At 40.3% G+C, this 26,157-nt stretch overlaps 1 protein-coding gene across 10 annotated transcripts in view; it reads left to right on the top strand.

The window, feature by feature from the left end:
• Positions 1-26,157, top strand: part of LOC126983793 (adenylate cyclase type 9-like) — a 418,782-nt gene that overhangs the window by 19,577 nt on the left and 373,048 nt on the right. For all 10 annotated transcript variants that reach the window (XM_050836968.1, XM_050836942.1, XM_050836960.1 and 7 more), the window contains exon 2: positions 18,931-19,156. In XM_050836968.1, coding sequence (XP_050692925.1) covers positions 18,975-19,156 — 182 coding nt within the window. In that variant the 5' untranslated portion in view covers positions 18,931-18,974. The remainder of the gene's footprint in view (positions 1-18,930; positions 19,157-26,157) is intronic.

Raw genomic sequence — 26,157 nt, 5'->3', positions numbered from 1 at the left:
TCTATCTATCTATCTATCTATCTATATATATATATATATATATATATATATATATATATATATATATATATATATATATACAGTACCCTCTTGAGTTTTGCGCTTGCTTCATTCCAAAGGTATAGCGCTAAACTCGAGGATTGCAAAACTCGAGGTATTGAAATCCATGTAAAAGCGCTGAGGGAGTAAGCTGTTTCAAAGGCTGTAGTTGGGACTAAAAGGGACAACTACCTCCCGAACTAAGACCAAAACCGAAGATGAAAGATACAGCTAAGACTGCTGTCATTCACGTGGTATGCTCTCCCTACGGCAAAGTAACACATCTCAAAGCGTAACTTCTCCTAAATCTGAATTCTTCTTCAAGGTGAACACCTATCTCGAACGCATTGGGGTGCTTTCAGCAGGTGTTTTGGTAGAACAGTGTTGCCACTCATGCCAGGGCTACTTGGTGCGACGAGTGGGAAATTTAAAAATCCTAAAAAAAATCTTCCATGACAATCCGTATAAAACTGAAACCGTACTATTGGAAACCGTACTATTTGAGGGATGACTGTATATATGTATACCATATATATATATATATATATATATATATATATATATATATATATATATATCTATATAAAATATATATATATATATATATATATATATATATATATATATATATATATATATATATATATATATATATAATATATATATATATATATATATATATATATATATATATATACCTTCGAGTTTTGCGCTTGCTTCATTCCGAAGGTATAGCGCTAAACTCGAGGATTGTGAAACTCGAGGTATTGAAATCCATGTAAAAGCGCTTATTGGTTCCGACCCATGGAAATTTTTTTATTTTTTTTCGACTTTACTCCCTTGTTATCACAATTTTTTTGACTTTACTCCTTTGTCATCTCAAAATATGTACCTTAATTGGTAGTAGGCAGAAAATGGGAAGTGAGAACAGGTCGTTTTAAGCCGCAGTTGAAGGCGGCTGCCTTACAATTGTCTGGCAGTTCTTAATACACGCTTGTGATCCACGTGGTGTCGTCTGCTAAAGTAAGGGCGGTCGCTCGTGGTCACCCGTGGGACAGTTGGACAAACCTATATTTTGTGGTAGTTTTCTGTGTATTATGAAATAATCTGCGAACTCTTTCTGTCATAAATCATTAAATCACTCATATCATGATTAACTTTTCAATGCCTATTGAACGTAAACCGCCGCCGCAGCCATAAAATAGCTCGCAGAGAGGTTCAACTTGCTTACTCTTTCCATATTTCCCTCACCGCTCACAAAGATCACAAGTGGACAAACAAGAACAAAAACAGGCAAATTAATAATTTTAATGCTGTGTATTCCCACAGTGTGCATGCATGGTGGACAGAAGAATGACTAATTTCAATGGGGAGATATTTCTTGCAACACCAGCCAGTGTAGTGAACCAGACCGTCACTGCCATGTGATGTGATGGTGTCGGAGGTATTGCCTTTACAACGGCATCAGTGTAGTGGTCTTCTTTTGGTCTTCTTTTGACCTGTAATGCTTTATATCGCTTCTTAGGTCCTCCTTCTCCACACTTTTATACTTTACAACATGCACTTAGTTACTTCACAGTGCACACCTATTCACTTCACCCTGAACTTAATTTTTTTTCTGTCCTTTTCTTTCCCTGATTTTGCTTTTCTATGCCCTTTTGCTATTTTTTACTATTACTTTTCACCATCGCTGCCATGCATTACAGGTCAAAAGAAGAAGAAGAAGAGGAAAACAATACCGGGAGTTCTACATTTTTCATAGACTGGAGAAAAAGGTTTTTGGACTGTGGTTCCACAGCACGGGGTGTTCTCTTATCTTGTTAATCAAGTAGTAAGCAAAGCAGCTCTGCCAGTCCATTTTATGAGTCTCTTGGTGGGCCATCTTCCACTGCTCCTCACTCCTCAGCCACTGCCATCGTCTGTTTGTTTACATACAGCTGTGTGGTACCCACTTACCCATGCTCGTACCCACAACTGTTTTCCATTCATACTGACAACCAACAATTAACTCGTTCCCGGTTAGGCATACGGGCAACCGTGGTTGCCCATAGCTCCAGTGGTTGGACACCGCCTTTTAAGGCAGCCGACGGTAGGTAGATGCGACCCGTACATGTCAAAGCAACGCGAAACTCGGGGCGGTAATGCGCGAAATTCAGGATGATAAGAATTTAGGACTAAGCACTAAACTCAAGGATCACGAAACTCGAGGGGGTACTGTATATATATGTATGTATATATATATATATATATATATATATATATATATATATATATATATATATATATATATATATATATATATAAACCCGATTATCCAGCGGATTATCGAAAAACGGATTATCCGAAATTGATCTGGATAATGCAATTAAATTTTTTTTCTATACTAAAACGTTATAAAACATCAAAAATAAATAAAAGTAACTACATATGTACTATATTAACACATTTAAAATTGATAAGAACAGTTAAAATGAATATGCTTTCTAATGTATTGCGAAATAGCTTGTAACGAATAGATCAATGTATTAGACAAAAACATTAAACAAACTCTCAACAACACCACGTCCGCACCTTCGCCCCAGCAAGGGCGTGGGTCGGCGAACGAACAAACTACTGCGACTACTCTCACACCGTACTCTCAAGACAACGACACAAACGACTCCCTCTCCACTCCATGCCACATTCCCTTCCAACATACGAGTTCTTGGCGATAATATGAGTCATCATACTGTGTCTCCACCTGCACGATGCATCAAGGTCACACTTGCAAGCTTGCACAACCATTCTGTCGCACTCTGCAACATTCACAATTCAGATCTGCAACGCTCACAAGTATCAACATACACTGGTCCAGACAAGGAGACACACAGACAAACATACAATAAAACATTTACATCACATGTTTTAAGTGTACTAACTTTGTTTAGCGTAGCGTGTGTTTGTTTGGTTTCATTGTTTACATCGTCAGTCGGCGGCAGTCGCGTCACACACTTCACACTGGGCAGTCGCATCACGTTCTACCTGTGCTTCGACCTCACTTCTTTCTACATCACCATGCCGAAAGAAACCGGGAAAAGGAAGAAAGTCGTCCTTACCATACAGCAGAACACAATGCCGACGATCAAACTGGCGGCGATCAAAATGACCATAAATCCGATTATCCGAAAAATAAACTTGTCCGAAGAGGCTTCCCCCTTCCATTTTGGATAATCGGGGTTTACTGTATATATATATATATATATATATATATATATATATATATATATATAAATATATATATATATATATATATATATATATATATATATATATATATATATATATATATATACATACATACATACATACATACATACATACATATATATATATATATATATATATATATATATATATATATATATATATATATATATATATATATATATATATATATATATATATATATACAGTAATCCCTCGCCATATCGCGGTTCACTTATCGCGGTCTTGCTGTATTGCGAATTTTTAAAATTGTATCGTATTGCGGATTTTCCACTATATCGCGGGATTTTGCTGTAAAATAAGCATTTTCTAGCCTTAAAAATGAAAATGATATAAATAGCTAAATAAGCACCTATGTCACCCACCTATTTTCTTAGTTTTCCTCCGCGGCCTTTTGCGCCGTTAGTCTTTTCCCTGGTTCACTCCTCCCCCGCTTTCTTTCTTTCTTCTCCCTCTCCGTCCTTGTATTTTTCTCCCTCCTTCTCATTTCTTTTTTCTTTTCCTTTCCTCTCCCTCCCAGTTTTTCTCTTAATCTCTTTCTCTCCCACTCACACCCTTTCTCTCCCACACTGCCACACACACACACACACACAAAAGGTGAAATGGAAAGGGTGTGGGGAGGGAGGGGCGGAAGTGAGTCAGGTCAGGTCCTGACTGAAGTCCTGACCTGACTGTCCCTCAGGACCTCACCTGACTCTCCTTCAGGACCTGACATGACTCTCCTCCACACCCTTCTCCTTGTTTTCATCCTCTTCATCTCTCCCTGTTTCCTCCTTTACTTTTCCTTGTTGTCCCTTCTTTACATCCTCTCTGTATTTTTTTCTTGACTCACTGTCCCTCTCCTCCCTTTCCCCTTCCCTGTATTTACCTAGTTGTGATATAAAAGAAGTGAGTTACGCTCATGTTGTTCTCTCTCCGAGTATTCTTCCGCCCCACTCAACAAACTAATTCTTGTGTGAAGTTCGTATTTACGAAGCAAATGTTGAAAGTCGAAAGAAGAATTATTGTCATTTATTGGGACCGTGTCGTAACGACGAAACGTCGTGGAAAGTGTTTATAAGAGTGTGGGAAAGGTCAATAGGAGTGTGGGAAAGGTTTACAAGAGTGTGGGGAGGGTTTATGAAGCCTTTAAATATATGTAAATAATAAAATAAATATAAGGTCGCTACTTTGCGGATTTTCACCTATTGCGGGGGGATCTGGAACCTAACCCCAACGATAGACGAGGGATTACTGTATATACAGTCGTCCCTCAAATAGTACGGTTTCCAATAGTACGGTTTCGGTTTTATACGGATTGTCATGGAAGATTTTTTTTAGGATTTTTAAATTTTCCGCTTGTCACACCAAGTAGCCCTGGCATGAGTGGCAACACTGTTCTACCAAAACACCTGCTGAAAGCAACCCAATGCGTTCGAGATAGGTGTTCACCTTGAAGAAGAATTCAGATATAGAAGTTACGTTTTGGGATGAGTTACGTTGCTGTAGGGAGAGCATGCCACATGAATGAGAGCAGTGTTCACTGTATCTATCATCTTGGTCTTGGTCTTGGTTCGGGAGGTAGTTGTCCCTTTCGGTCCCAACTACAGCCTTTGAAACGCCTTACTCCCTCAGGGCCAACACCCTGCAAATCATAGTGAAAAAGAAATTCTTGCCGCAATAACTGCCAGTGATCCAAGAGTGCTGCAAGAGTGGAGATAAAGGCCGTCCTTTTACTAAACCTCGTCGTTGTTATTGTAATGGTGTCTCACTCATAGCAAAATGCTGTACGCTGATCTTCCTGGCAACGTGTAACATGCATTACTAGCTGAAAATGAAAAGGAAGCTGCAGTGGTTATGGTTGCATAAGGAGGTGAAATGCAATGGAAACACTTATATGTGTTTGTTTGGGCCGCCATGTTTGCTGATGACGTCATCACAGCACGAAGGCGCTCCACCTCTCAAAGCTGGGAGCCAGCGGATGTGCCGAGTTGGCAACTCGTGCTGCTGCGTCGTGCGTCTGAGATCACTCGGGACGTTCTGAGAGTCCCGATTCCCTCTCAGAAACGCAGCCCAGGAGTGTTTTTAAGGGGGGCATTAATTTTATATGGATTTTCGAATAGTACGGGGATCCTGGGTCCCTAACCCCCGTACTATTTGAGGGACCATTGTACATATATATATATATATATATATATATATATATATATATATATATATATATATATATATATATATATATATATATATATATATATATATATATAAATATATATATATATATATATATATATATATATATATATATATATATATATATATTTTTGTGGTTTTGAATGCCCTGCCTTAATTTATTAGTTTTTTTCTTGGGGGGGGTATTTGGTTGGTGATATACCCCAAGAGAGGAAGGCGGTGCATGCCGCGCAACCACCCAGACGGCGGGTAGAGAGATGCCCAGATCTTTCAAGTGGAGGAGGCCCAACAACGGGGCTGGGGGTGTCGGAAAGAGCCCACCTTCCCACTTCCAATGGCACTGGGTAGGACTCGAACCTATACGCTCCAGCACCCTGCCGGAGCGCAAGGCAGAGAGACTACCACTGGACCACGAGAGCCCCGCTAGACTATTATTATTATTATTATTATATTATCCCCATACATCGCTTTCTATTCCAGTCAGACAAACTCAGAGACAACCACTGAAAAGTAGAAAAAAAACTGGCTGTCTATTATCATTATTATCATCATTCTTATTATTATAATTCTTCTTCAGTTCTTCTTCTTCTTCTTCTTATTGTTATTATTATTATATATCTGCATGATACTTCAGTCACTTAATGACGATTTTGGTGTTCTACGTAAAATGATAAGATGATGATGTTGATAATAATAATAATAATAATAATAATAATAATAATAATAATAATTATTATTATTATTATGATAATAATACAAAAGCATGCGACGAAGATGTTTCCATCACGAGCTTGTTTTGTTTCCGTCACGCACTTAAGCGTCTCCCCTCTCACCTATCTACGATACCGTTCAGCGAGATTCGTGCTACAACAAACATTTACATTCAAGTTTTTAACATCACATAATAAAGTACAGTTCTTTAGCTTCAACATTATGCAAAAATATGTTCTTTATAGTAAATAACGTCTCTGCTACAAGTAAAGCAATTCATCTGCTACCGTCATGTGAAACACAAGGCATCGTCACTCATGGTATCACGCGTGGCTGGAACTGGGTAATCAAAACTCCATTATTATCCACAGCAGCATTAGCCTATACATGCCGGCATGGCTGGAGATCTGGGGGCGGGGGCACGGGTGTCTTGTCTCCTTTTGTGGTTTCTCCCATACACTTCTACAATTGAGTATGGCAACAAATGGGGGCTCCCAAATGGATCATTTGGGGGGGCAGCGGGCCCCTTTTTTGGGGGCCTGGGGCGTCTTATATGACCCCAACACCCCTTCCCTTAGCTACGTCACTGAATTTATCCATTTGACTTGAGCCTATATCATGGCACCCCCCTCAAGCTGTCACCCAGGGCAGACCGCCCCCCCTTACTATGCCACTGCTTGTAATACAGGTTGAGAATCCTTTATCCGAAATTCCCAAATCTGAAGACCTCCAAAATCCAAAAGTTTTTTGAGACCGAGGTTGCGGGTTTTGCGGCTTTGGGGATGGGATTGGATGGGAACATTGTCCTTTCTTTAGCTGTAAAAAAAAAAAAAAAAAAAAACTTAAGTTAGGGTGGGTCGGGTGCATTCGTAAGCCTTACGAGGTCTCCCTGATTTACATGAAATGCATTATGATTAGTGTTTCCTAACATGAAAATAGGAAGAACATGTGTTCAATAAGTAAATCTATCTACTATAGTGAGCAATCAACAGCAGAGATATTTGTTTAACCACTTTTGTGTGCGGTGCTGTTACAACGGCAAAACTTCCCTCAACATACTCTGGTGTCACACAGCTTGCTATACTGCTGTCACTGCTTCCCATGGCTAAATGATTGGGCTTTGAGAAGCCTAAATAAAGTGTGAGAGAACAGTGACATGTGAAAAACTTTAGTCATTCAGTGATATGTGAAGTAACAAAATATCAGAATATTACAGGGGAGGCGGCCGTGCATGTATCACCCCGAGTGATTTATTGTGTATGTACTTATATCCCATTGCCTCCCTATTTCTGCAAAAAGGCTTTTTATTTGCATTACATTGATTATTGTCACGTGTTCATCTGTTTATTAATGAGTACGTAGCAACTGTCTCGTCGAGGCAGTCAGTGGTGAGAGGAAGAGGGTGACTTATCGCCGCGTCAGGGCGGTGAGGCATGGTTCGTGATTGGCTGGCTTACCTCAAGAATTAACTGTTTTTTGCTGCTGACGTCACGTCACAGCTGGGGCCTGCAGGGCTGTGATTTCCTTTGAGAATTAGCCTCCATACGTGATCATAAGGATCACATAAGTTAAGACCACGTAGGCTTATGACAACGTAACCTTCGAAAATCTTGCCCCTGGTGTGCTGCTATGCATTAGTTTTTTGTCGGCAGTTGTCACAGTAACACCTTTGCTCATTACTCATTCTGATTACTACGTGGAACCCCTGCACCTCAAAGGAGGAAGGGCCCCCTAGAACCCCTCTGTTTTGGGGTTAGCCAGGGTAGTGCAGAAGTGGCATCTGCCCACAGAACCTGGCCCGGGGTTAACCCTCTTAGGGCTCTGTGAGTGGGCTCCTGGAACATCTGGAGCCTCTTGGAGGATCACTGACTGCCTTTCCTTTTAGATGAGCTCAAAAGGCTAAGGGTGGACAATGTAGATCTCTGAAGCGAGGAGGCCTATCAGTGGTGAGATCAGTAGGTGGGGTACATCTACTACTGGTTTGGCATGAAGAATGGTGTCCGTCTTTAAGGGGTAGCTATAGGCATCTTAGCCAACTGCAGCCATGTGGTTGAGGTTACTCCCATTGATGAGCATATAATGCAAGTGAGTCTGAAGCACACACTGGGCCTCAAGGGCCGTATTTATAAAGCGCTCATAAGCACTCAAAAACTGTCATAAGTAAACAAAATGTCGATTCTTGTCATAAATCGCGTTCTCTGTCATAAAACGAGTCATAACGCTTACAAGACATCCAACCTGTTGTAGCATAAATTCAGTCGTAAGTACGTAAAGAAACCCTTCGACGGCCAGCTCGCAGGCATTTCCCTCGAAAAGGCGCCCTCAGAGACTGCACTGATGAGGAGATGCTTTCTGGGAACTTATTAATGAGGAACAGAATAAAAGCAGACATCCCATGAGGATCTGGTCAAGAGCTACGTCCTAGAGACAGTACCGGAGTTGCTGCCATCGACTACTTCAACAGGTAAGGCCAGTGAATGGCATATTGTATTTTACTTTGCTAGAAGTATTGAGGAACTTACATGAATAATTAACATGATTCCTGCCTGATTCATTGTTAAATGCTATGGTGTAAATCATCTTTTTGAGCCCAAGCCAAACAATTGCTTCAAAATAAATCCCTCCGATGTTAGTTATACAAATCTCTCACCACTGTCAACGTAATCAAATCCCTCAACCATGATTATAGCCAAAGTCACTGTAGCCCAACTCAAAATATGATGTATAAGCCAAGGCTGCCATGGGCATGCTGAAGGCTATTGGAATTTATCTAGAATTGCACTGAAGTCACTGCAGTGGCTGATACCGTTTTCTTTTGTGGTGGATTTTAACGAGTTATCCATCACTTTGATAAGTGTCAGGTATTACTTGCTTCTTAGATTTAATGGCAAAATAAGCAGCAATAGGTTACTATTATACTGGCAATAGGTTACTATAGTGGCAGCATTAGGTTACTATCCTTGACAGTTCAGCAAATAAATCAATCTTTTGTAGTTATTTACTGAGCAGTTCAGCAAGGAAGTAAATAATGTGATGTTGTATATCAACCCTGCTATGCAATATTGGGTAACTGTAGCTAATTGATGACTAAGTCAGTTTATGGAATATAACTGTGCAGTCAACCTTTTTTAATTTTAGTACATGACAATAAAGACTCCCTCAAAAAAAAAAAAAAAAAAAAAAAAAAAAAAAGGTTGGTGTGTTTTTATTGAAAATGGGATGTTGCATTGACATGGAGTAAGCTTGGGAATATCATGGACAAAAAGCTTTGAAGCACTGCCCTATAAATTGTTAAAAATAATATTTTGCACCTCAAACGCTGCACGTCATGGTAGAACACCCTTTGGTCTGATAAATAGTTATGAAGCAATTTGATAATCATTGATAGTTGCTCAATAAATAGCCACTCAGTAATGAAAATATCTAATCCTATTTAGCCTGATCTACGTTAGATCTAACCCGACATACATGTCATTCGCTTATAAGCTTATTTATTTTCTGCTAATCTAGTGAATGACAGCGACTGGCATACTAAGAACAGTTTCACCATGTTGATATACTCATGGATTTCATATTTGCATAATGACCACACCAGCAGTGCCCCTTTATCATTTTAAATGTTAAAGAATGGTCAAGTTTGGTTCATGCTGTTGTCAATAAATTATCCTTTGCGTAGTTCAATGTCCATAAAATTTACACTAAGAGCGCATCATATTCTAAATCACCAATATACAACTTGTCTCTATACCATTGCAGAGCCCAAAATGAAGTGAGTGCGGTGGAACAAAGAAATGGAGCTGGCGGATGCAGTATCCAGGCTGTATTCTACTGACGGCTGAATGAGTCCAACAGCAATCAGAAGCCACCTCATGGACAACCGGTGCCCCTCATAGAAACAAATCCCCCCCCACACACACACACACACATTAATTAATATATTAATTTAATTATATAATGAACTACTTGTCTTCTCAGAGAGCCAGGCTTCATGGCTCATCAGGTGGAGGTTTGAGCCATGCTCGGTCAGGATTTTCCTGCTGACAAAGGAATGGTTACTATCCCACCTTGAGCAAGGGGGGATGGGATATGTGGTGTGTGAGGTCTCAGCAATGCCGAGAGATTGACTGTAATGAGCCTTGCTCTTGTTGGGAGGGTACTTTCTGGCAATGACGAGTCCAGCTTGTTGTCAGGCCGTGGGTGAATTACACCCACACACATGCACACACACAGACACACACACACACCTAGATTGAACATTGTGTTTGTAAACATCGGGTTCCGCGCATGCGCAAATCAGGATGGGATGTCTTAGGATACGTGGATAACAGATGACACAACACCGGCTCACTTCAAATCAAAACCTTATTGCTTATGTTCTTGTAACTAATTTATTTATGGACCAATATATTTTATTCAGAAAGCTATTTAATCAGGAAGGATAGGAGATTAATGATCACTATCGCTCGTTTTTTATAGAATAGTAAAAAAAAAATATTTCCTAGATAAAGTTGAAAATGTTTGTCAAAAATCTAAATCAGCTTCAAACAAAAGTTAAACTAGCGAGCATTATTCCTTTTTCATACTTTCAGAAATTGAATAAAAAGAGTAGACTTAAATAAATGCCTAAAATAAGAAGTTAAGATAACATTTTTTCTTTACCATGTCCTATATACCAAAAGAGAGAGGAAAAATAAAGATATTTATAAGCAAATAATTAAGTTATTACTTATTTGAAATTATTATATAAAGAATGCCTAAAATAGGTGTTTCTTGTAATTATTATTTAAAAAAATAATAGTAATTATCATAAGTTTTAATGATCGGATGATCGGAATGGTGATCGGAACAGCAGTACTTAAAAAAAATATCGGATGATCGGAATCGGATCAGTTGCTCAAACTGATCGGATGAGTGGGGATCGGAACAGCAAAAAAGTGATCGGTGCCCACCACTGAAAAAGAGCGACTGTAGGAGAGACATCAAGAAATACAGTTTTACATACAGAAGTATAACAACATGGAACGGATTTGACAAGGAGACTGTGTGTGCAAAAACGATTCATGAATTTAAAGCCAAACTGGATAATAAGCGTTATGGAGATGGGACAGCACAAGCCTAGTACGGCTCTTTTCCTGTATTTCACAACTAGGTAAATACACACACATTAATTAATTTATTTTATTAATTCGATTATACAGTGATCTATTTGTTTTTTCAGAGTGGCATCGTTTGTCACCCAGATATATTTGTGGTGTTGGTTATTCTCTCATAGTGAAGATAGAGTTGGGGGCATGAGCCATAGTTGCACGTGCCTGTGACGCTCATCTTTGTCTCATTGGCCTAGAGGCTATGATGATTAAGAACCCATTACCCTGAGACACATGGTAGGTGTGACATCCAGGTTGTCTAGTGGGGGTTAATGGGAGCAGAGCCTCCCAAAGGCAGATATATTATTCAAGGCTATGTTAGTCAAAGTTGGTTGATTAGTCAATATAGCAAAAATAGGCCACTATCTGAGGGTTGAAATGCAACCAAATGCTACAGTGATTGCAGAGTTCATATTTACTCCACACAGGCATAACAAAACAGGTTGCCACAGCACTTAGTGATTTTTTTTTTTTTTTTTTTACGTCGCGGCCTATTGTGCCGGTAGGCTTCTTCCCGGTGGGACCTGATGGTTGGTCCAAGGCTCCTTCCCGGTGGGGCCTGATGGTCGGGCCAGCCCGTTCTGGCGCAGGCATGTGTTTATAGTGGCGCTATCTTGTGTTGGCTCATGCTGCCCCCCTGAACTCATCTTTGAGCCTCTCTTTGAAGAGGTTATCTAGAGCCCGGGTTGATGGGTGGTCTTCAGGCCAGCATGTGGGTAGTCTTAGGCCACTCGGCAGTGACTGAAAAACCTCAGCTGTGCAGTGGCCAGGATTTGAACCTGCGTCCCTCCTGGAGCTCCTGAATGCGGGGCCGTCACGCTAACCACTCAGCCACCGCCTCCCCTTGTTTTCAAGACACTTTATTTCTAAGAGAGCAAGATTTGTCTAAGAAATGGAAGGGTGGCTTGCTAATTAAGGTATCAACAAGTGTACATCAAAATAAACAGTTTGTCATCTCTTTTTCCTCAGCTATTCAATAAATCTACAAAATATTGTGAGTCTGCAAATAATATCCCTCTTTTACTACCTCAGTGCGATGCTGGACAAAGATCGGATAGTGAACCCTATTAAGATAACCTCTGTTACACTTTACTCTGAATAAGTGGCCTCACACTTGGTGCAGTAAGCCTGGTTGTACACTGAAACATTCACAGATGTAAGAGAGCATGTGATAAGGATTAGTTGTGTTTATTAACCAATATTATAGACTCATCCTCTGCCTCTCTTTTATCTTGACAGGAGTGGCTCCTATTAAGCATACGTTCTGTGTTTTTGTGATTGAGTCACTTATGGAGTGTTTTAGGGGGCTAGATTGTAAGTGACGAAGGGGTCAGTGGAGGGAGGCCCGTCAAGTATAAACAAAGTTCGTGTCGACCAGTTTTACGGGAGTGTAGACGAAGGAACGAGTGATTGAGGCAGCGAAAAAGTTCTTGGAGAGTATGTGGTCTGCAAGATGTAGGCAATGATATTTTGCCTCGAGAGAAACACCGTCTGTTCTGTATGGTTTGTTTTCTCTTCACAGGAGCTGCCGATACAACGGCCAGTTTTGAGGGAAATCTCAAGACACCTGTGACATCAAGATCAAGATCACAGGGCAATATTTAGCTGTTAATTTCTGTTTCCAATGAATACACTATAACATATTTTAATCTATATAGCCCCTATAATATGAACAACCTATTAAACATATATTTCAATTGTTATCTTATGAATTACCATGTATTTTAAAAGATAATGATCGTACAATGTTTCGGACACTGGGCTGGACGTTAGGAGAAGAATTATGACTAATTTTACAAGTCCCATACGAATGACAGAAAACGTCTCCTCCGTATGACACCCATAACTTATTATAAATACAGCCCCATGTCTCTTGTTGCAGTGTATGCTCCTACTGATAAGTGTGAAACTGAAGAGAAGGTGGTGTTCTACGTTAAGCTCAACTCCTTATTAGACCAGTGCTCCCCATGGGACACACTCATTGTTTTGGGCGACCAGTGCTACTGTTGGCACTGACAGGGTTGGCTACGTGCTATGTGTTGGTCCCCATGGTTCTGGTACCAGGAACATCATCAACTCTCTCCTCCTAAATTTTGCAAGATCCAGGAGGTTGAGAATTGCGGGTTTCTGGTACCTGAGACCAGAACTGCACCTCTGGACTTGGTATAGCGATGTTGGAGGGGTAGCTAAGGAGATTGACCACATCCTCGTAAGTACTTGTTAAAGGATCCTTCAAAACTGCAGGGTTTTCCGGAGTGCTGAGTTCTTTGGCTTATTGTTGCAACACTCAAGCTTCATGTCAGGTCAAGAAGAATCTCAAGATACAGCAATACTGTGTTCCATCTTGAGAGGCTGAAAGACCTGGCATGTGCTCAGGAGTATGCAGTGACAGTCTCAAATCGGTTCAATGTGCTCAGCACCCTGGAGGACCCTGTAGAACTGTGGGATACCTTCAAACATGAAAGGGTGCTTCGTGGTGCAGTGGTTAGCACACTCGGCTCACAACCGAGAGAGCCCGGGTTCGATTCCCGGGCGGAGTGGAAAAATTTTCCGATACCCTACGCCCCTGTCCACCCAGCAGTGAATGGGTACCAGGTATTAATCGGGGGTTGTGTCCCGTCTCCTGGGATTTGTTCCTTTCTGTAATTCCCTCCTCTTCTGTCTCTCTCCGGCATATGACCACAGATGTTGCGCAGACTAAACAAAATTTTCCAACTTCAAACGTGAGACGCTTTGAACTTCCAAGGAGTGCATTGGAGAGCGCCTGAGATCTAGGAGTGGATTTGCCTTGATGGAGATGCTGGAGAATATTGAGGAGAGTCACGCTGCCAGGTTTGCTGATAATCGGGGCCAATGTAGGGCTCTGTTGCATAGGACTCAAGCTCTCTTGAGGAGAGACAAGGAGAGGCATGTCGTGGGTCTCGCTGAAAAAGTCAAGGACCATTTAACCTTAAAGCGACGACGGTAACGATTTCGTTACGTTTGAAGTAAATAGATGGCATGTTAAGACTGTAGACCTGATCAACTTATCTCCGGGTGCTGTGGGATCGTCACGCTCTACTGAGTACTCCTGTCACTGGCAACACAGTTTATAAGTGGTATTTAGCATCTCGAGTTACTCTTTGCCAGAAAGGGGTGTCGCATCGATGCGTGCACATTTGTGCAGATTATTTCTTCCGTTTCTCTCACTCATTGGGAAGTATTTTGCTTCAATTAATTTGTCATAGTTGCCAAATCTTTAGTGAAAATAAAGGAATTAAAGCAGTAAATCATTCGCATTTCTAAAGTTGCATTTAGGTTACCTATTCAAACGTAACTTTTTTGTTGACTTCGGCCTTCGCAAGTATAAATACACGTTAGGCAAAATTGGATTCCATTCAAAATTACTGCATACAGCGTGCAATGCAGTGAATCAGGATGATGGCATGGATCTCAGGCAGTCACATGATGATTTTTATGAGGATGCACCTGATTATGATACTTACATAAACTACTTGATTATGAACTATTATCACACACACACACACACATGTATTTATACACACACACACACACACACACACACACACACACACACACAGAGAGAGAGAGAGAGAGAGAGACTTAAATGACTTACCAAAATGCACGGAGGATGAGTGTGACGTTTTTGTCACAGTTGAGAAGATCCATGAATATTGAAATATTTCTAAATTTTTTTTTATACATGTCAACTGTGCAGCGAAATGAACATAAAGAAAGTATCAGATATTTTTTACATCAGTGAGAAAATAATTCAGGCATTAACCCCTTCACTACAGCCGGGCGAAAATGGCGCCCCGTCCTGTATCCGGACTGGCCGCACGCGCCAAATTTCAAACGTCGCTTCTAATTATAACAAGTTTTCAGCCATAATCTCAACATAATCATCATGTATTATATATAAAGACATGCAAATTTAAATGGTGCACATAAAGAAACATAAATTATTTGATAATTTTGAGATGTAAGCATAATTATAGAGAGAAATTTGCGAGATTAGCATCTCTCTCTCTCTCTCTCTCACACACACACACACACACACACACACACACACGTAGAAATGAAGGGAAGGGTCGAGGAACAGCAAGCTCAAATTTGTTGACGAGGCGCCTCCCCTCTCTCTCTCTCTCTCTCTCTCTCTCTCTCTCTCTCTCTCTCTCTCTCTCTCTCTCTCTCACACACACGTAGATAAATGGTTAGAAAGGAAGGGAAGGGTCGAGGAACAGCAAGCTCAAACTTGTTGAAGAGGCGCCTCCCCCCCCGCTCTCTCTCTCTCTCTCTCTCTCTCTCTCACACACACACACACACACACACACACACACACACCACACACAATGTGACACAAGGGAAGGGTCAAGGAACAGCAAGCTCAAACTTGTTGAAGAGGCGCCTCTCTCTCTCTCTCTCTCTCTCTCTCTCTCTCTCTCTCTCTCTCTCTCTCTCTCTCTCTCTCTCACACACACACACACACACTCACACACACGGCCCGGTAGCTCAGGGGTAGAGCATCTGGCTCACAACCAGAAGGACCGGGGTTCAATTCCCCGGCCAGGTGAAGATAAGTTGGGTTTATCTTCTTTCACGTGTAGCCCCTGTTCACCTAGCAGTGAGTAGGTACGTGATGTTAGGCAAGGAGTTGTGACCTCCTTGTCGCGGTGTGTTGTGTGTGAGTGGTCTCAGTCCTACCCAAGGATCGGTACTACAAGCTCTGTGCTCTTCCGTAGGGGAATGGCTGGCTGTCTCGAGAGAGACCCGCAGCAGACCAAGAGGTGAATTACACACACACACACCCTGGAGGGAGGAGGTAGAAGGAAGGAAGGAAGAATGAAAAAGAACAGAGACAGCGGGAGGATGAAAGGGAGGCAGGGAGGGGAGGCCTCGTCCTTGAGCCGAGGGGGGTGGTGAGATAAGCACTCACTACCCAGCCACTTGGCAACTCAAAGGAAGAGGAACTCCACTACTCACACATGCACATATATCATTTCTTTCTCATTATTTTTGTTATTTTCTGTTAAAATTGATTGTTACTGTCAAGTACAAATGCGCGCAAGACACACTTACGTTATTACACTATAATAACATTGAAAGTCAAATAAGATATCGTATCACATACTGAGTCTCTAGGTAGAGTCAGAGGAGAATACGGAATCACTCGGGAACAACCAAAACAAAAGGTAATTATGATGCTGACGTTGGCGTCGCCGTATATTGCACTGGGCACTTCATGATGCCGATGTTGGCGTTGCCGTACAGAAAGGGTTAAAGGGTTGAATGCAGATGACCTCCGACCTCCTTATCGAGCTCTGAAGAAGCTCTGTTCCAATTCTCCCCCTCAGGTGAGCGCTATCTGAAGAGCTGATGGCAGCCTCATGTTGGCCATGGGTGGGCAGAGGGCTTGTTGGGCTGAGTACTTTGAGCAATTGTAGATGGTGGACCCTCCAAGTGTGTAGCTTCTAGTTGCTGGGTTGCAGGTGGCGAATGTTAATCCACCCATTGACATAAGTCACCCTCTCTAGACAAGGTCAGAGAGACTGTGGCAAAGTTGAGGAGTGGAAAGGCGCCAGGTATCTGTAACATCAGTGCGGAGCTGCTCAAAGCTGGAGGTGAGGCCATGATCTGTGGGTTGCATGTGGTCTTGACTGCTGTATGGCAATCTGGTACCATTCCTCCTGACTGGAAGAGGGGGCTGGTGGTTGGTCATCTCTATCTAGAAAGGGGAAAGGAACTGTCAGGACTGCAACAACTGTCATGGTATTACACTGCTCAGTGTGCCAGGTAAGGTACTTGCCCACCCATTGCTGATTTGGATTTATGGTCAGCTGCTGAAGCTGCAGTGACCTGAGCAGTCTGTGTTCATACATGGCAAGTCGACAACTGACAGTATCCTAGCACTTTGTATACTGGTGGAGTGCTGACATGAGTTTCAACAGGGGATGCTTGCAGCCTGTATCGATCTCAAGATTTGATTCAGTGCACTGTGAGGCTCTCTGGAGTCTCCTGTAACACCAAGGGATTCCTGCAAGGACTATTGGTTTGCTGACTGGCCTGTATTCTGGGACTGAGAGTTCTGTTAAGTGTGTGTGAGAGGGCTTGTCCAGTTTCTTTCCCGTGAACACAGGAGTGAGGCAGGACTGTGTCTTTGCCCATCGCTTTTCAACACTTGTATGGACTGGGTACTATGCAGAGTTGTGGATCAGATTCATTGTGGAGCATCTGTCGGCAATACCAGGATCACTGACTTTGTTTTTGCTGATGATGCAGTAATTGTGGCGGAGTCGTTGAATGTTCTGGTGATGGTTTTTGAGGTACTGCACAAGGAGGAGAAGCCCTTTGGACTTCAGGTTTCCTGGGCCAAGACCAAGGTACAGGTTGTTTTAGGCTTGCTAGATGAAACAGAACAGTCTGGTCATATATGTGATGAGGACATTGAGATCTCAGAAAATTATACATACTTTGATAACGTAGTTCAGATCAATAGTGGGCCCCACTAGGAAGTCTTACATCAGATTGACTTGGCCCACAGTGTTATGGACTCACTCATCATGAATATATGGCATTGTCGATACCTGTGTAGAAGGACAAAGATCTGGATCTTCAAGTCCCTTGTGCTCCCTGTCTTATTTTATGGCTGTGAGACATGGACACTAATAATTTTCTCTTGATTTTGATTAGTTATGTACATGGTAGCCAATTCCTGAACCTGTCAATTTGTTTCCGCCTTGGCCTAGGAACTGCCTGGCAGTGCTATGGGATGCATGAAAAAGACATTTTTACATCTCAATATCACCATGAAATATTAACAATATAATTTCATCATTGAACTTATATGTTGCCTAGTTGCATAGGGAAAATATTGATGTCAAAGTTAGAGTTTTCTTAGATTATTTTTCCTTTCATATTGTTGTCCTGTAATATGATTATGATTTAAATCAATATTTTGGAAAATATTATAATTTAAATCTTGATTTAGTTAAATAAAATAATTATTCTAAAATAATTATATATATCTATCTATATATATCTATATATATCTATATCTATATCTATCTATCTATCTATCTATCTATCTATCTATCTATCTATATATATATATATATATATATATATATATATATATATATATATATATATATATATATATATATATATATATATATATATATATATATATATATATATATATATATATATATATATATATATATATATATATATATATATATATATACTAAGTCAAACAACCTTAATCCATTTAAATCAAACCCTAATCCAGCTTAACTTGAAAATCATGTTTATTCCTTGCCTGCGCCACCTCTTCTACTCCAAACATCAATATTTCTATATGGAAAACTGAATTTCTTGCCATTATTACCATATCTAGTCAGTTTTTAACTTGTATTCAAGTGTATCCCTTTAAATGTGTTCAAGTATGTTGAGAAATATGCCGTTGCCTAATGTGTGTCAGAAATTTTGTGCTGCAGGGGAGGACACCTGATTTTGAAAGATTACTTAACTTTGTAGGATGCTTTATTATATTCCTCCATATGAAAAGAAGCTTTCATTGCATCTTCTCCAACAGAGACATTTGGCAGAACTGTGCTGCAGAACCTAATTGACAGCAGGATGGTCTCTGGGAAGTGGGGCCAGGGAGGGGGAGCAGGGCAGGAGGGAGTGATGGATGAGGAAGAGGCCATTAGACTCTCACTCACACCCAACCTCCATGCCCATATGCTGGGCTCACGCCGCCGGCGCAACTATTGCCCCCTTTTGTTTGAGCGTGCTGCCTCCACCTGGTGGGACCCCAAGTAAGACAATTCATCTATGGCACTCATTTCCAGTCTTGTATTTTGGGACTAGTTGGAGGGCTCTGCATGGCATGAATTAGGCTCCTCATGTTATTGTTGTTTTGTTTTTCATTTTCTTTTTATTCTTTTGTCCCCTAAAGGGCCGGCAGTTTAGACCTGATGCTTGCCCAGGAAAAGTGATTTGAGCTACAAATAGCTGTTCAAGCACTCATAATCCATAGAGTATACATGGTATAGATATAGATTTGGCATTGTGACATGCAACATACATTTAACTAGATGATGAAGGCAACCTGAATTTTGTGGGATGTAGTGGAGCAACAACAGCAGTTTGAGAATTAAAATGTTTTTCTTTGCTTCATGCTGAGTTTGCCCGACTGGACAGAGCCACAAACCCTTGGTTGAGTTTGGTGGTCAGCTTGAAGCAAAATGTAATGTAAAGAGAACTCATTCAAACTAATTTCTTATGTAGCATATGAAAGTTTACTTTTTAAGGTGTATACATATTATATCTAACACTACCAAGCCAGGGTTGAAGGAGTTGAGCAGTATCTTTTCAGAAATTGATTTCTTCACCTGACTTTGATTTCTATTTCTTTTGATTTTAATTTCTATTTCATTTGATTCAATTTGATTTGAATTTCAAACTGATTTCTTCACCTAATGATCTTTTGTGCTCATTGGCCTATCCTTTACTTGTACTACTGTGTATATTTGTCTTATTTTTGTTATCCTAGCCAAAAGTAAAGTGGGAATTTGCAACTAACCTACAGGCCATTGAATTAACATAGCCTACTCTCTCTCTCTCTCTCTCTCTCTCTCTCTCTCTCTCTCTCTCTCTCTCTCCAGGTCCTTCAAGTTGGAACAAAAAATAAGAAGTTCGGTTACGAAATGCGTGGCGTTAAACTCACGAGCGTTCAATGCGTTAGGGACCTGGGGATTAAAATCGCATCAAACCTCAAATTCTCACATCAATGCATCGATGCAGCAAATAAAGTGAACAGAATGTTGGGCTTCATTAAAAGAAACTTTTTATTCAAGAATAAAGATGTAATACTTCCGCTCTACAATAGTTTAGTCAGACCCCACTTGGAATATGCGGTACAGTTTTGGTCTCCCCACCATACAAAGGACATTGCTAAACTAGAAGGTGTTCAGCGTCGAGCAACAAAAATGATCCCTTCCTTGTGCAACAAATCCTACAAAGAAAGGCTTTCCATCTTTAACATGTTCTCTCTTGAGAAATGTCGCCTCCGAGGAAAACTGATCGAATGTTTTAAAATACTTAATGGTTTCACGAATGTACACAGAACAAAATTGTTTACGATCGATGACACTTTGCGAACGAGGAACAATGGCATAAAACTCAAATGTAGACAAGTAAATTCAGACTGCACCAAATTTTTCTTCACCAACGTTGTAGTGCGAGAATGGATTTAGCTCCCACCATCAGTGGTCCAGTGTAACATGATTGACTCCTTTAAAAACAAGCTCGACCGTCACTTCCTTGAACTTAATATTAACTAGAGTAGAAAAGCAACGTTTTGGAGCCATCTGATTAATGTAAAATCACTTAGGTTTAAGGACAGACCACCTAGTCTGGACCATGGGGTCTGTGTGGTCTGATTTTCTATGTAAATCTATGTAAATTTCGTGTTTGACCTTATTTTCATTTCTCAGAACATCGTATTATTTTCTTCTTTTCCAAGGTGAACTATTTCCCTAACCAGTGTAATCCTGTCTCTCTCTCTCTCTCTCTCTCTCTCTCTCTCTCTCTCTCTCTCTCTCTCTCTCTCTCTCTCTCTCTCTCTCTCTCTCTCTCTCTCTCTCTCTCTCTCTCTCTCCCCCCCTCCCCCAGGACACCACCAAGGCATGTAATAACATAGACTGCCTTGTCGTCTTCTAACTAACTGCAGTAGCTTAAAACATCACTATCACTACTCTGCCCACAACTCTACAATGGGCCCAGAATGCCTTTACTGAACCTTGACACAACTGAATCCATTATGTCAGGGTTCCTGCACCACATGACCCTGCAGTTGCGGCGCCAAGTGCAAATGGCCCAGTAATCATCATCATCATGTCAGGGTTCAGTAAATGCATATTCTGTTCCTCTTTTGGTATCAGGGGCAGAGTGATGGTGTTATAGGCTACTGTAGTTAGTTGGGATGCTACAAGGTCCTGTATATTTTTAAACATGCTCTGGTGGTGCCCTGAAGAGAGAGAGAGAGAGAGAGAGAGAGAGAGAGAGAGAGAGAGAGAGAGAGAGAGAGAGAGAGAGAGAGAGAGAGAGAGAGAGAGATATGGCAGCAAGGTATAAGTGAATCAACTGACTCAGGATGGACCATGTTGTAGGTGGAGTGCTCTAAGGTAAGGGTGCGGCCCTGGTGGTGTGGTGGTGGAAGATGAAAGTAAACAGTCAGGCAACTTGGGTGTTTCAAATTTTATGAGTGTCAGATTTTCATAATTTTATATTGACTTTCTTGAATCTTTTTTTTGTTTTTGACCAGCCATGTTTTTGCCAGATACTTGGGGTTCCTGGATACCTGCGGGCTGAACAGTCGTGGATTTACTGTATTGACATTCAGTTATGAGGAGAAAAGAGAAAGTGTGAAGAAAGCAGTTGTCCCCCTCACCTTGCTTCAGCCACCCTGTTGACTGCAGTCCGTCTGTCTGCCTGGAGATCCGTTTCATGCTGACAGCTAACACCCTAGCTATTTTTCACATCCTTTAGCATAACTTACATGATGTACCATAATTTGGGTTTCACCACAGTGTTCAATGAGTTAAGATGCTTAAAACTATGAATAAACAAAACAAAAAAACAAACAAAAAATATCTGTTTGTTACCTGGTTTCAAGAAAGTTTTATGAAAACAATACTTGTCGTTTAAGGGCTAAGCGTAGACTCCAGGTGGATCAGTCTTCGCCTTTCTATTTAATATTTTACTTGAATTTCCATAGTGATGGGGCACAACATATATAACACTTATAACACCTTTTATTATTATTCAATTTCCTTGAAAAAATTATACCCCTTTTCAAAATGTTATATTTGAAGTTTCAGTATTTTTACTCTTCATGCTATGCACATGTGAGACTTCACTATTCATCTTTAACTGTACAAGCTCTAAATTTTAATTTTTAACATGTGAAGAAAAAATATTTTAACGCAACATTCAATTTTCAGCTGATTTTATATTTCCAACTTGGGTTTCTTTTTCAGAAACAAGATGAAAATCTAAAACTCTTAAAATGTTTAGTAGACTGCAGTCCATTCTCCCATTCCTGAAAAAATGTTATGATCTGTTAAGCAGTGGCAGATATAATATTTTTACCCATAAATGAAGGGTATTGTTTTCATCAAATGGTCCTTAGATACAGGTATAAACAGCTGCAATTTTTTTTGTGATTATTCTTATTGTATGAAGTGTCTTAACTCACTGAACACAGCGGTGAAATCCAGATTGCGATATGTTGTGTAATAGTCATGCTAGCGGGTGTGAAATGCAGCCAGGGTGCGAGCTGCTGGCACGAAACACTGCTCCGGGCAGCTTGGAGCGTGCCTCCGCCAAGGAGGCACAAGTCAACACAGGCTGGTGACGGTGGCGGCATGCTTCACACTTCCTCCCTCTCATAATTGAATGTCAATAATATGAATTGTTCTTTACACTGAAATAATTTAGACAACATCTACTTTACTCACCAACTTCTAGTCCTCCTCAGAGCTGGGTGTTTCAGTTAGGGCATAGCCTGTTTATCCTGCACTGTTGTGATGGAGCACTTGCTGGGGTAGAGTGCAGTACAGATAGTCAGAGGTGGGCATGTGCGGTACTTAGTGCGGTAGTGCGGTACTACTGCACTACCGCAAAATTTCTGAAAATGCCGCACTGCTGCGGACCGCACTAAAAAATCCTGTGGTACTTTTTTGCAGTACTTTGAGAACTATCGAAGACAACATTTGCAGCGCGGCATGCTCACAGATTTTTTTTTTTTACAGTGAATCAGACTCAATCAGTCAATCAGTATCAGTCACCAGAATCAGTGATTCAATCATTATGACTTTTCAGTTATTGTTCAAAATTAAATACTAAATGAATAACTTAGACTAAATCTGTTTGTCACTTAACCCAAGGCGGAACGCCATGGCTACCTCTGACGATGACTGTACATGGCAGTGTACAACAGTACAAGCAAGCACTAACATGATCGCCGCTCAATCTCATGTCCCGTACAAATTTTTCTTTGATGCATAACATAGACCATAGTACATACTATATCTGTTTTTTAACTTCATTGTAACTTCTCTATTTTCTCTCTCTCTCTCTCTCTCTCTCTCTCTCTCAAGTAAATGGATCGCGAATTGGTTGAGCAACAGACAACAAAGAGTTGTGATTGATGGATTTAACTCAGAGTGGGCGCCGGTCACTAGTGGCGTCCCTCAGGGCTCGGTTCTTGGCCCAGTGCTCTTCATTATTTACATCAACGATGTGGATGTTGGACTCAATAATCGCATTAGTAAATTTGCAGACGACACAAAGATTGGTAACTCGGTTCTCACTGACGAAGACAGGCAAAGCCTCCAAGAGGATTTGCACAAAATTTCAGCTTGGTCGGATAAATGGGAGATGCCCTTTAACATAGACAAGTGCCAGGTCCTTCAAGTTGGAACAAAAAATAAGAAGCTCGATTACAAAATGCGCGGTGTTAAACTCACAATCGTTCAATGCGTTAAGGACCTGGGGGTCAAAATTGCGTCAAACCTCAAATTCTGACATCAATGCATCGATACAGCAAATAAAGCGAACAGAATGTTGGGCTTCATTAAAAGAAACTTTTTATTCAAGAATAAAGATGTAATAATTCCGCTCTACAATAGTTTAGTCAGACCCACTTGGAATATGCGATACAGTTTTGGTCTCCCCATCATGCAAAGGACATTGCTAAACTAGAAGGTGTTCAGCGTCGAGCAACAAAAATGATCCCTTCCTTGCGCAACAAATAAAAAAAAACTTTCACTTTTTAACATCTTCTTTCTGAGAAATGTCAAAACTGATCGAATGTTTTAAAATACTTAATGGTTTCACGAATGTAGACAGAACAAAATTGTTTATGATCGATGACACTTTGCGAACGAGGAACAATGGCATAAAACTCAAATGTAGACAAGTAAATTCAGACTGCACCAAATTTTTCTTCACCAACGTTGTAGTGCGAGAATGGAATAAGCTCCCACCGTCAGTGGTCCAGTGTAACACGATTGACTCCTTCAAAAACAAACTCGACCGTCACTTCCTTGAACTTAATATTAACTAGAGTAGAAAAGCAATGTTTTGGAGCCATCTGATTAATGTAAAATCACTTAGGTTTAAGGACAGACCACCTAGTCTGGACCATGGGGTCTGTGTGGTCTGATTTTCTGTGTAATTCTATGTAATTCTCTCTCTTTTCAATGTAGCCAAGATCAGTGTTATTTGATTATAATAATAATAATAATAATAATAATAATAATAATCTATCATTATTATTACTATTATTATTATTATTATTATTATTATTATTATTATTATTATTATTATTATTATTATTATTATTATTATTATTATTATTATTATTATTATTATTATATATCTCCTCGTTGAAATTTCCACGTGGTTTCTTCGCTGAGGCCTGAGACGCCAGTGTATACAGTTTCCCTCGGTGTGTTTTGTCTTAATATGTTGGACAGTTTGAATAATGTTTTACTGTTCCCGTCATGACTTTGATTTACAGTAATCCCTCGCCATATCGCGGTTCACTTATCGCGGATTTTTCAATTGTATCGTACTGCGGATTTTTCGCTATATTGCGAGATTTTGCGGTAAAATAACCATATTCTAGCCTGAAAAATTAAAACGATATAAATCAATTTAAGTAGGAACACACCTAAATAAGCACCTACGTCACCCACCTATTTTTTTCATTTTTCCGTCGTGGCATATTGCACCGTTAGTCTTTCTCTGGGTCACCCCTCCCCCACTTCCTTTCTTTCTTCTCCCTCGCCGTCCCTGTATTATTTTCCTTTCTTCTTTTCCTTTCCCCTCCCTCCCAGTTTTTCTCTTTTAACACGTTACCTGCGATGCGACCCACCGGCTGGTCATCAGCTTCTTTTATATGTTGTGATATGACCCACCGGTGGGTCGTAAATTTGTTTTCATATTTGTCATGTTTTCTTTATATTATTAAAAGGAATTGGATTATATAGTTTAATTACAGTAGTCAGCAGGTGTAGGAGGCCATAGAAAAATGATAGATAAATAATATTGCTAATATTTCAATATTTCATTTATAAAAAAAAAAATAATACAAAAAAGACCTTATTTTTGTGTGACATTTTCCTGATACATATAAAAATACATATTCCATTTTTTTCATTCCAAAGAACATGGAAAACTTTCCTATAACAAATAATGCAAGTAGCTCTTTCATAAATGTAATTTCCTGGCTAGGGTTCAGTGATGTTTTTGTCAAATTTCCTTTTTTGTGAAATTCTTTATATAATCTGCTGAACAAACTATGACAAGAAATCAGTCAATGGTGAACTTCATAGATCTTATATCGTATTGATAAACACTAGTAATGTTGGCATAATCTTCCCTTCTGATGATGATGAAGCTCTCACACAGAGTTCTTCCTTTCCTGGGAATGGAATGGAGTGCTGTGTTGCTGTCACGATTTTCCAACTACAAAAAGATGAAAGAGCTAAATCATCAACAAAGTCCTCCTCTTCCTTATCCTCATCAGTCACATAATTTTCAGAATCTTTTTTTTTCTTCTTACATCGCCTGTAGCTCCGGTAGGCTTTCTTCATGGGCCTGGTGGTCGGCCCAAGCCTGTCAGGGCGCAGGCGATTTTTCATAGTGGTGCCAGTTTTGCTTGGCTCATGCTGCCCCCCGGAACTCATTCTTGATTCACTTGGACAGTTTCTTCCAGAGTCCAGGTTGATGGGTGGTCTTCAGGACA

This window comes from Eriocheir sinensis, chromosome 5 (assembly GCF_024679095.1).
Source record: "Eriocheir sinensis breed Jianghai 21 chromosome 5, ASM2467909v1, whole genome shotgun sequence".
Lineage (NCBI taxonomy): Eukaryota > Metazoa > Arthropoda > Malacostraca > Decapoda > Varunidae > Eriocheir > Eriocheir sinensis.
The sequence above is the reverse complement of the archived record's forward strand: the minus strand, read 5'-3'. Positions and strand labels throughout refer to the sequence as shown.